The sequence below is a fragment of the Sardina pilchardus genome, chromosome 17 (genome assembly GCF_963854185.1).
Source record: "Sardina pilchardus chromosome 17, fSarPil1.1, whole genome shotgun sequence".
Classification (NCBI taxonomy): Eukaryota; Metazoa; Chordata; class Actinopteri; order Clupeiformes; family Clupeidae; genus Sardina; species Sardina pilchardus.
In genome coordinates this window covers 16,697,709-16,710,208 of record NC_085010.1, presented here as the reverse complement: position 1 = coordinate 16,710,208, position 12,500 = coordinate 16,697,709, and the positions used below count along the sequence as shown (strand labels likewise).

The 12,500-nt window shown below is 46.2% G+C and overlaps 1 protein-coding gene across 1 annotated transcript; it reads right to left on the bottom strand.

Moving 5' to 3' along the window:
- Positions 1 to 1,827: 1,827 nt before the first annotated feature.
- adamts1 (ADAM metallopeptidase with thrombospondin type 1 motif, 1) lies at positions 1,828 to 8,350 on the bottom strand. Its single transcript, XM_062517803.1, has 8 exons — positions 7,360 to 8,350; positions 6,062 to 6,402; positions 5,818 to 5,950; positions 5,192 to 5,649; positions 4,867 to 5,053; positions 4,565 to 4,743; positions 4,270 to 4,445; positions 1,828 to 4,067 (listed from the first exon to the last, which is right to left on the bottom strand). The coding sequence occupies exons 1-8, from the start codon at positions 7,961 to 7,963 to the stop codon at positions 3,314 to 3,316; spliced, it is 2,832 nt and encodes a 943-aa protein (XP_062373787.1). The 5' UTR covers positions 7,964 to 8,350; the 3' UTR covers positions 1,828 to 3,313.
- Between the last annotated feature and the right edge of the window lie 4,150 nt (positions 8,351 to 12,500).

Here is a 12,500-nt window from a genome sequence, read left to right as displayed (position 1 = left end):
ATCTTCCAAGGATATTCTTATGAGCGGTATTTGGTATTGGATATTTATCAGAAAGAGATAATCAATCTGTAGCTACAAAAACAATGACTATCAGATTTGTTTGTTTCACTAACCTTTAACCTTTCTCTCTCTCTCTCTCTGCACCCTTCTTTCTCTCTCTTTCTCTGTGTGTGTGTGTGTGTGTGTGTGTGTGTGTGTGCGTGCGTGCGCATGCGTGTGTCTCTCTCTCTCTCTCTCTCTCTGTGTATGTGTGTGTGTGTGTGTGTGTGTGTGTGTGTGTGTGTGTGTGTGTGTGTGTGTGTAAGTTAGAGGGAGTCTGTGAAACATCTTCAGTCAGCAGAAGTGGGTGAGTAAAGGGTCTGTGAAGCATTCCTCTCATGAGTGGAACCATTGTTTAGAGCATCTGCTGTGAAGCTGGCCCTCATGGTTTCACTCAATTATGCCAATCGCCATGGCTTTTAAAACCATAATTACAGATTACTGACTTCCTGTTGGTCCTCCCCAGGGGAGGAAACCCACAGGCAGGTCTGGACACCCACCACCCAGTGGAGAAAATGTGTTACTGCGGTCAGCTTACAATGCAGCGTCGTGCTCTCGGCAGGTCTTCAAGGACTTCTGTATTTCTATGAAGCCTCTTGCTCTTCCCACCATTGATCAGAAAATCAGTGCAGGCCGGCATGCCGCAGTATAGTAACTAATGTGGTGGTAATAGTTATTACTTTTTAAGCATTTTCACATGTATTCATGATTGTATTTTTTTTTTTTATATGCTATGAGTGGAGCTGCACCTATCTTCTTTTGCTATGGGAGATGTGAGTGATGTGTGATTATCCTCAGGGAACATTTTAAAAATCTACAGTGAGGAGAAAATGTATTTGATACCATGCTAAAGTTGCCTAAAAAGAGGAATATAAAATCATCATTTGACAATTGATCTTATTGCCTTAATTCAAAAAATGAGTAAAAATAAAACCGCTAAGGACACCAATTTTCTTTGCGATTGAAGAACGTATCGTAAATAAATAAATGTTCTTCCTAAATGCTAGGGGGAAGGAAGTATTTGACCCCCTATGTAACCCTATGGGAATTTAGCACATAGGGTTAACATAGGGGCAGGCAGATTTTTATTTTTAAAGGCCAGCTATTTCATGGATCCAGGATATTATGCATCCTGATAAAGTTCCCTTGGCCGTTGGAATTAAAATAGCCCCACATCATCACATACCCTTCACCATATCCAGAGATTGGCATGGGTCTTTTTCCAGTAGGCCTATTAGCCTGTTTGATGCTCATTGAGCTCAATGCAAATCAAATAGGCTAATAGGCTTTTTGGAAAAAGGACCATGCCAATCTCTAGCTATGGTGAAGGGTATGTGATGATGTGGGGCTATTTTAATTCCAAAGGCCAAGGGAACTTTAACAGGATGCATAATATCCTGGATCCATGAAATAGCTGGCCTTTAAAAAATAAAAATCTGCCTGACCCTATGTTAATCCTATGTGCTAAATTCCCATAGGGTTACATAGGGGGTCAAATACTTCCTTCCCTTAGCATTTAAGGAAAACATTTATTTATTTAAGATACATTCTTCAATCACAAAGAAAATTGGTGTCCTTGGCGGTTTTATTTTTAGTCATTTTTTGAATTAAGGCATTAAGATCAACTGTCAAATGATGATTTTATATTCCTGTTTTAGCATGGTATCAAATACATATGCTCCTCACTGTATCTATCTATCTTATAAATGCATTTAGATGATGTGGTATAAAAATCTGATTGGGAACAAGTTGATAAAAAAAAATAAGTGAACACTCGTGACAACAGTCCATGGGTCAATTTGATACTTTATTCATAAACCTAAGACCATATATATCAGACAGTATAAATACTCTATAGACTCTACACCCTTCTGTTATTTCAATAATAATAACAAATAAAAAATACAATAATAATAAAAAGCCACAAGATTATATTAAACAGGCTGTACAAAAATAAATAATGTTTGGATATTCTGTACAAAAACACCTAATAAAAAATAAAAAATAAAAAAAACAAACCAAAGGCACAGACCTTCTTAGAAGGTAGGAGAGACTTACTTATGAAGTATTAACAGGAGAGAAGTCCCTCAGTACATCTCCGCATTCATACACACACAGACATACAAATAGTACTACACACTCCTGCTAAGGCACTGGAAAAAAAAAACTATCTTTGGTCTTTCTCACTCCCCGTAGATGTCCCTCCCCTCCTGATGTCTCCTCCCTCCTGGCAAGACTAGGCTTGGAAATGGGAGGGATGTCATTTTGCACCCTTCCTCCCAGACTCTTCCAATATGATGGGTAGCTTGTGAATGTTAAACAACAAAAAACAACATTTACTTTTTTTTCTTCTTCTTCTTAAAATAGCAGCGTAACAGGAACGGAATGGACACTTCAGAGAGCTTGACAATGCAGTACTGAAATTGAAATTAGGTTGGGGAAAAACAGCAAGTTGTGTTGCTTTTAATGCGTACAATGATTGATAGCATCCTTTGACTCTCCCCCCTCCTCCTCCTCCTAAGATGCCTGCTGTGGAATGTCTTCAGACAAGTCCAGAGAGGATTTGACACACCAGTACAGCCAAATTCCAAACTTCTATACTCACTTTGTTTTAAGGTGTCCTTTTGTCGATTGAATTCCTGCATTTCCCTCGGTAACCTTCTCTCCTTTCTCTATAACTCCTCTGCGCTAATTTAAAATAAATCTGTCTGTCCAGTCCAGCTCGAACAGAATATATAAACATGACTACACACATACACATGAGACCATGCATGCATACATTAGCACACACACACACATAAACACATAAACACATACACACACACTCACACGCACACACACATTAACACATGTATGATGTTGGCACAGGAAACAGACAGGTGTGCTCCTCAGGCTGCTCCTATTTCCATCACCTCTGCGGTGATGCTGTGCCAATCTGTGCCCTTGTGCCATATGGCATGGAATAAAGGTGGAGGGCAAAGAGAGTCTGACCGTGCCAAGTGTGTGTGTGTGGTGAAGATCTGGCAGCGTCTCTTAGCGTTTGTCCATGCCAGGATTACCAGGATGCCAACAAGACAGCCTCTTTAACCACTGGACTCAAGGCTGGTCTGCAGTCATTGCCAAACGAGGTGGGGGGGGGGGGGGGACTCTACTGAATCCCTTTAAAGCCTGCATTCGTTTCTTAACCTAAGACGTTAGTGTTAGGGCAAAACTGGCTCAGGCTATCGGAGCGGCTGTTGGAAAATGACCGGGGGGGGCCCAGGTGCCAGGTGTCCTAGCAGGCGCTCTGGTTGCACAGGTCCAGCAGGGGCCGCGGCCGGTCTTTGGCGTTGCAGCTGTCGTTGGGCAGTGTCCGGCCGTCGTGCCCCACGCAGCGCAGCATGCGCTTGCGGAAGCCCCGGCCGCACGTCTTGGAGCAGTTGGACCACTCGCCCAGCAGCCAGGACGGGCAGGGCTGGGCGGAGCAGGAGCGGGCGGCGGACGGCCGGAGCTCCTCGGGGCAGTCGCGCGACTGGCGCCCGTGGGCGTCCAGGCAGAGCACCTCGCGCTGCTGCGTGCCGCCGCCGCCGCAGGTCTGCGAGCAGGGCCCCCACTCGCGCAGGGTCCACTCGGCGCCGCCCACCTCCCGGATGGCGTTGATGGACGGCCGGGAGTTCTGGGAGCCCGAGCCCGAGGAAGAGGAGGAGCCGGCGGAGGCGGGGCGCGGCGTGAAGTAGCTGTACTTGACCCGCGGTCTCGGCGACTCGCCCACGGACAGCACCTGGATGGTCAGCGGCTCGGGCAGCGCGGCGAAGCTACGCAGGCGCTCCAGAGGGGCGTACGAGCCGCTGTAGCGCAGCAGCAAACCCCGCAGGGAAATGTCCGTCTCCAGCGTGGTCAGCTTGTAGTCGCCGTTCAGGAGGTAGGTGCCGTCCTGACGCTTGACCGCCAGGTAGCTGTTGTCACTGCCGCGGCTGCCGGGACTACGCTGCTTGACGTCCACCAAAGTAGCGCCAGCAGGGATAGTCACCACATCCTGATAGCCAGGCCTGGACAAGACAAAAAAAAACAACATATTAGCATGTTAAGTAGCATGTGGAACTACTTCAGCTCTAATAATCGAATAATTCACTTGGAACAAAGGCGTCTGCCAAATCTCTTAACCATAAAATGACTGCTATAATCTCATTGAGATCCTTCAGAAAGTTCTAGAATGGTTCAAGAAGGTTCTAGAGAGTGACTCAATCTCACCTTGCGCGGTCCAGAGAACCAGACACCTTCTTGCACGTGGACCCATCACCGCCACAGACGCCGCACTTATCAAAACGCTTGCTGGAGCCGATGATGCGATCGCAGCCTGCCTTGACACACTGGCCTTGCACGCACACCGATGTCGAGTCCGGGGTGCAGGGAGTGCCATCAGCCACCTGGGGACGATAGAGAGAAGCTACCGTTATTCTCTGGACCACATCATCAAGCTCAAGTGGTTAATGACGGTGGTATCAGATGCATAACAACGAAACCAGATGGTCCAAAGTGAACCTACCTTAGGTTTCAGGATGAAAAAGTAGCCTGTTCCCTTGGCCCGGCAGACCAGTTTGCAGCGGTCTTTGGGTGACACTCCGGCATATTTCGGCACCCATTCAACTCCTCCACTCGATCCAAATGACACCTGGGAGGAGATGTCGTTGTGGGCGAGACACTGCTCTTCACGGAATGTCAAACCTAAACAGAACAAAGAGGAAAAAAATGTTAAGAAGAGTGAGTTTTAGTATAGCTTAACTGGAGTTCAAGGTTGCTATCATCAACATGATTGTGAATGTGAATGATGGTTGAAGGATCTCTTACCATTGGTATCAGGGCAGGTCTCAGTGTTGCAAGAACGATATTGGATCCTTTTGCCTTCACAGTATTTGCCTCCATTTTTGGGGATGGGGCTGTCGCAGTCGCGGAAGGAGTACTGCACGCCACCACCACAGGTACGCGAGCAGTCGCCCCAGGGTCCCCAAGTACCCCAACCGCCATTGACTGGAGTCTGAGAGAGAGAGAGAACAAGATAGAAACGATCAGTCAGGGTCAATGATTAAAACACTAGTCAGTTGATCCAATACAACTTCTCCAACTCTACTAACTGAGTCTGTAACACAACAAAATGGCCGTCATCGACGCTCACCTGGTGTCTGGCTGCTTCGCTCGTGCTGAGACACTGGCCGGCCAGGCAGTAGCTGTCGCGTCCGCAGGATGTGCCGTCGGCCCACGGGAAGTTCTTGGTCTGGCACACCAGCAGGCCGTTGGCGGTGGTGACCGTGCACCACAGGGCGGCGCAGGTGGTGCTCAGGTCGGGGCAGTGCTGGGACTCCTCGCCGAACGTCAGGCGGCACTGGCGGTCCGCGTCGTACAGGGTGCCTGGCAGGGCCTGGGGCAGCTGCTGGGGCTTCTGGGGCTTGTCCAGCAGACACTGACCGTGGCCATTGTCCAGGAAGGAGGTGATCATCAGGGCACTGCACGGGGACCAGGGCCGCAGCTGGTCCAGGTTGGAAAGGGTGGACGCCATCATGTGAGAGCTCCAGTGGTCACCGTTGACGCTGGCACACTGTTTGGCATCATCGTGGGGCATGTTGAAAACATGACCTGCAGAGGGGAACATTGACAAAAATGTCAGTTAGTTATAGTCAGTACTATTAATATATTCAGAAATTGTGTTGGAATGGAGATTATACACAATTAATTTAATTGGAATGGCTTTGGAGGCTACAATGTGGTTTATTACAGTGTTATGTCTGCATAGGTGTCACTTACCGAGTTCGTGTGCCACAGTGAAGGCTGCCTGTAGTCCATCGTCCTCAATAATGGAGCAACTTCTATCCGGGTCACACACAGTTCCCACATCTGCCATACCAAGAGTGTCACAGGAGTGAGCGCCACACAAGTCCTACGGAGCACCAAGGAGACGGAACACACGTTAGCAACACTCTTTCACACATCTTATCATTTCGAGGTTCTGTTTAGTCTGTTTAGGGAAGGAAGAATGGCTGATGTTTACCTGTCTGGTGAACAGCACCGCTGTGTCGTAATGCTCTGGGTTGTGGTCACTGGCCGGGTTGTGCTGCCGTTGCCACTGGCAGAAGTTCCTGAGCGTCAGCGCGGCGTTGGATGACACATCTGGTCCGTGCTGCTCGTCGTACACCACGAGAAGCTTCACTACGGCCAGAGAGATGGAGTTGTGGATGGTGGGGTGGCGATAGAGCCGCGATGCCACCGCCATGATGGTCATGAGGTACGGCTTCAGGCCCGCACCGTGGAACTCCGCCATGGACTGGTCGGCCACCAACATGATTTCGACATAACGAGGGGTGGACACGAAGCGGCGGGAACGATGGTGTGCTGTAAAGACAGAGGGAAGAGAAGATGCAGTCTGGTTAGATATCAACTAACTTCTAGATAAAAAAAAATGGTAAATAGAAATCATTTTGTTATCACATTCGTAATAAATGTAATTTATGCGTGTTTCATCACAGCAATGAGTGTTTGTAATGTAAAGAAAGTCTGAGGCTGAGTTTCAGGTTGTTTCTACGCTGAGAAACGTAACATGACTCAGCACCTCAGTCTGTCCCGCCTCCTCGAAAAAAACCCTGCATTTTCTGTCTGACCTTCTCTGGTAGGAAATTTGGCGGAAAAGGCTGTCCGCAATCCCCTGGCAAAATATGTCTGACGGAGGCTGTGAGACGCAACGTGCGGTACCAGGAGACGACTCCACACGTCTTTACGAATCCCAGACCTCCCTCCCTTCGATCACCCCCGCCCCTTACCACTGTTACCTCTCCTCCCCCTGATCCTGCGTATACGGATGGAGAGCTGAACCCTCTCCCCGTTAACCCTCCCCGGACCTCAACCCAAAAATCACTAACCGAATTACCGAGTTCTGATAGCCCCAGGGCGCTGGCCAGCGTTAAGTTGACGTATACAAATGTCTGGGCAACATTTAGGAGTCTTGACAAACTTTTCGATCATTTCGAATTGTGATCAGAGGAACTTAAGTTTTAACAGCTCAGATATGTGCTGTCGGCGTTCTGCACGGCGCATACGCCATACTCCGGGATATTACATCTTTAGAGGTTCATTTCATGCGTCAAAAAGCACGTGATAAGGCCATGTCAATGAGTGCATGCCGTGAGGGGAAACGGACAAAAAAGAGAAACTTTCACGAAAAGCAGATCCAGATGTCATTTGGAGTTGCCTGTCGTCATTCGCTTTACTTTTCCACATTAATTCGTCGAACCTGAGTCACAGAATAAAAACGTTCTATCTGGTATTAACTGCATCTTAATAAACTGCATTTACCTTTTGAATCAGAGTTTGAGTCCAGATTCTCGGTATGCTTCTGTGGGCTCTCCCTGACCCGTTCCTCCTCCTCGTTAACGCCGCATTTAGAGCTGCCCTCCTCGGCCACGAACCCCCTGCTCCGGCGCTGGATAACGTGAAGATCCTCATCTGTGGGCTGGGTGTCTCCACTGACATTGAGCGGCCGGATGAAGTACTCTTGGCCGTTCAGGTAGAAGCCGCCTTGAAGTCCTCCGCACAGGTTAAGCGCAGCGGCGGAGTTGGCCTCGCCGTTGACCGTTCCTGAGAAAAAGCACCGTGCCTCCGCTCCACTGTCAGACTCCGGTTGCGGGGTCGAACCAGGATTACCCACCACATGGAAGACAAACCCGGGCGCCAGGAATGTGTGGTCCGGCTCTAGCTCCAAGACCATCTGCTCGCCAAACACGTCCAAACGATAGATGCGTTTTTCTGACTCCTTCTCTTGCGCCTCAGCGTTAAGGGTCCGACTTAGATCCGGGTCGAGCCGAACCGGCACCACCGTACTCTCCTCAAACGCGTTGCGCCCGGCGCTAACGCAAATAGTACACAGCAAACACACAGCCAAAGGCGCAAACCCCATCATATTCCTCTTGAATCCCAAAAAGGGAAAATAACCTTTTACTGAATGTAAAGTTGCAGCGAAAATCCGTGTAAAGTTTGCAACTATTTGCAAAAATATCTTGTGCAGCGAGTGCCCAAAACTAGCTTAAAAATAAGTAGAGGAAAAACACTAAAATTCACCTAAATCCAGTGCAAAACAAAACTTAATATCACTGCTGACCGTGGCTTCAGAATGCAATAAATAAAAATGCAACATAAAACGTAATGAACAGTTTCGCTCCGCTTTCAAAAGTTACAGATTCCAGACCGAACTCTTAGGAGCGTCTCTAACTCTATCTCCTTAGAATATTTGTCAGCTGTTTAAGTCTGTCTTTCGGGACAGTGTGGTTCAGCTGTCTATTTCTCTCTGCTCTCCTTTTCCCCTTATAAGAAATTCGGACCCCGGCTTCCTATATATCCCCCCGCCCGGGACCGCCCTTTTCTCGGCCGCCTTTGATCTCATACAGCTAGATCTTGTGCGCAACAAACGCGGCAGTCTTGGCACTTGGCCATACGAAATCAATCACACCGGACTGGGACGCACAGAGCAACCCCCCACCCACAACTCTCTTCTACTGGCCAGAGGGTGGGATTATCTCCTGTTCTTTATTCCCCCAATGTTAACTTTTATGTGTCACTTTTGGGCTTCGGAAACTTTTGCATTTCTTGCCTCGTCTTTCCGTAGATTGTCCCAATTCAATATGTCTCGTGTTTATTATTTTGTGGGGGGGCACAATATATTTGTTATACGGATAATAGGATAGAATAGATCGAAGATACCACAGAGATAATTATGTTATACCAGGTTTGTCAAATCAGACTGGGTAAAGCGGACATCCCATAGTGGCTGTGTGTGCGCTGGTCGGCGGGGATAATAGGGGCTGATAGCCTGGATAGAGTAGTCTGTTTCAGAGACTTGTTATTAAGGTGGAACTAGCTCTGTTGCGCCTACTTCCCAATGCACTGCACAGGGAGGCGCCCCTCTCAAAATCTGATCCCCTACCCCGTGCACCCGGTGCAGCTGAAACATTTCATATGACAGGGCCGTAGTCAGCGAAGACCCTTCACAAACGAACCAATTTGCTCCTCTCCCTGTGGCCAATTCACATTGTTTTTGAAAACATTTGTCAGTGTGTGTGTGTGTGTGTGTGTGTGTGTGTGTGTGTGTGTGTGTGTGTGAGAGAGAGAGAGAGAGAGAGAGAGAGAGGAACATACCGTACAAGAACAAAATAAAACATTACAGAGCAATTGGAACAGACTTAAGCGTGCCAATACTACCACGATGAGTGGGATGGTTTCGCTCTTCTGTCAGCCTCCTCATGGTATCAGTTCTTTTTCATAGTCAGCGATAACTCTATACACACATAATGAAAACTCTCAAGCGGGGTACGTTGTTAATTGAAAATGGTGCGCAATGATGCGTAATTTATGCAAATCATGCGTAATTCAGTGAGCAAGCGATCAATTAATATTAATTGATAACTTAAATAACAGGAATAGCGAGAGAGGTATTCATTCAGATAAGTCCAGCGCAGACTCAGAAATCCTAGACTACCTTAAATTCAGGCAGTTTTCTACCAAGGATGTGTTGTACATACCTTCGTCCACATGGGTGCAGTCACGCTCCACCATTTTTGTTGGTGCCTTGGCTGTCTATTCACTGAAGGATAAGGATGTCACCAAATATTAATGAGATTTAATAGCCGTTATTGGAGCTAAGTTCTCTGCACCTAAGAACTCATCTAATGCAGCACTTTATAATTATTATAAAAATTTCCTTGGAGCATATAACAAGTCAATCTAAATTCAGTTTAAAATCCAGAAAATGTATTACAGATATGACCAGAGGGTGGCAGTACAACCTAACGGTTGACTAGACATTGATTCGTCAGCGAAGGATGTGCAATTCTCACATGAATCATCAAGGTAAAGGGTCGAGTCAAGGGTGATTTCGTAATACTAAGTGGTTTCGAGACATTGACAAATGTATAAGTCTCTGGGGTTTCTGAGTCTGAGCAAGTTTATGGTTTCCCGTGAATTAGGCTATTAACCTCTCTGATCGAAAAGAGGGGTGGAGAGTTTTCAGAAATTACACCAAGTGTGTGTGAGTGGGGATGTCCTGATGTGTCTGCATAAACACACACATACATACACACACACACACACACACACACACACACACTCTCTCTCTCTCTCTCACTCTCTCTCTCTTTCTCTCTCTCTCTCTCTCTCTCTCTCTTTCTTTCTCTTGTTCCTGTGATGTCCTTTTATGTCCTTATACTGGTACAGGACATAGCACCCTCACTGCAAATTGAGGAGGGACATTTTTGCATGCAGTAATTTAAATAGTTTGTGTGGCATTAGCTACCCTTTGTAGTTTATATTTAGTTTCTTGTTTTAGAAAACTGACATTATTATTCTTCTGTTTTTTTTCTGTCTTCTTCATTTGCTTCACTTGTGGCGGTGCAGAGACTGAGTTACAGGCCAATAGCCTTGTCCTGTGTTGTGAGACTGACAATAAGGTATCTACTGTATAACCAATTTCCAGCCCAAAGTATGTTCATGGAAATAACTTGCATGATCTCAGAAATGGGACTAACCGCGTATGATTGATTAATGATTGATTAATTGCAACAGTCCCGCAGGACAGTTGATCCATTAAAGGTAGACAGACTCAGAGAACCATAATGGGGACTGTGTGGAAAGGGTGTCGGACTGGGAGTCCACATGACAGATGTCCTGACCTGGGCCGCAAACACCGCTGTGCTGGTGAGGAAGGCCCAGCAGAGACTTTACTCTCAGAGTCCTTAGGAGGAACAGCATCCCTCAAAAAACTGCTGTTAGCCTTATATTGCTGTTCCATAAAGCGCATCCTCACCTACTACCTACTGTATGTGTGTGGTGTGGGTCATTAAGGTCAGTCAGAAGAACGTCTGTTACCCCCTCCCCTCCTTTGGAAGAACTATACAGTTCCCAGTGTCTTAGGAAACCAGACACCCTCTTGACACCCTGGCAACAATATGTTTGAACTACTGAAATCAAGCAAATGGTACAGATCAATAAGTTCAAGCGGACTCAAGAACAGTTTCTATTCTACTGCTGAAAACAGACTAAACACTCCTAATCTTTGACTTGCACTAATAGGGAAAGGTTGCTGCAATTGGGGCTCTGTGCAACACTATATGTGTATATGTACTGTATGTGTGATTATTGTCTTAAGTGTTTCTTATTATTATTGTTTTTAGCATGTGTATGCCTAAGTCACATATAAGGTATTCGCATAATATATGTGCATAAAAGTCTTTACACTGAGGATGGCACTTCAACTTTGTTGTGCACTGTGCCAATGACAAATAAAGACATTCTATTCTATCTGTTCTAGAAGCCGGAGCAAGTGCTGGTTTGGATGAGAGTGGTCATTTATTATATTTGTTAAAGAAGTTTAAGGTATGTTCAGAGCACAGAGAGTGGACTGGCGAGAGATTACAGCCAATTATGTTAGCTTGTCTAGTTACCTTGTTGTGTGACTGTACGACTAAGCTGTCTAAACTGGACAGGTGATGTTCTCTGTGATGCCTTTATAGCCATGCACCAACAGGTGTTTGCTCACATGAAACTGTTGAATAAGGAGGTCATCTTTATTATGCCCTTTTGATTATGTGATGGTGTTTATTTCCCATTTCAAATTGTTGCTGATGTAGAAGCAACAATTTGAAATGGGAAAACTTAATTGTGTAAGTTTACCACTATTTAATGATAGTCTACATATCATATGGTAAGCATTTTAATCATATCACTATACCATTGTAATAACTGCCATTGGTAACTGATACTATTTCAGTGCATGCCTCTGAAGCACCTGCAGGCGTCCCACTATTGCAGCGCCCTCTACTGGATCTGTATGGAGCTCACACCCAGGAGGACTTTTCTGTGCTGTATGGCCGGGACTACAGTAAGGCGACATTATGGTTATTTTACATATTTCAGTGCTCAGCAGACATTATTTATGCGAAGTAACTTGTCAAGTCAATTGTATTAAAAGGGCCATTTTCCCTGGTGCAACACGGAGTTACAGTCGTTCTGGATTGATTTGGACTGCTTAAAGAAACTGGGATCCACTTGGGGTGCCTCTCATTGGTGTTATATACATCCTCCCTTCATCATCCTCACTGATCTAGATAAAGAATGATGGGGCGGCAACAATGGGATAGTCTATCCAGTGTTAGTTTTAGATCAGTGGGAACGAGCCTGGAGGACCGAGGAGAGAGATTGAGAGGCACCCTTGGTCTTCATGTAATAATTTGCTCGGCAGAACTCCAGGTGTTTACTGTAGGTCTATTTCAATGAAAAATGACAAGTTGTAGTTCAATGAAATTTGTCTTGTCAAATTGCTTACTGTAGGTCTTACATGTCAAAGATGACAGTTGCATCTTGGTAGAATTAATTCATGGGTTTCATCAGGTCCCTTTCCACAGGTGTATAAAATCAAGCACCTTGATTATCAATGCAGACTGCATGGT

Bases quoted from the DNA above. Each gene is read 5' to 3' on its own strand.
- adamts1 (XM_062517803.1), bottom strand. From the start codon at position 7,963: ATGATGGGGTTTGCGCCTTTGGCTGTGTGTTTGCTGTGTACTATTTGC. The intron at 4,744-4,866 runs GTAAGAGATCCT...TGTTCTGTTTAG, and splicing joins GACCTGCCCTGATACCAATG to GTTTGACATTCCGTGAAGAG. The intron at 4,446-4,564 runs GTAGGTTCACTT...TATCGTCCCCAG, and splicing joins TTTTCATCCTGAAACCTAAG to GTGGCTGATGGCACTCCCTG.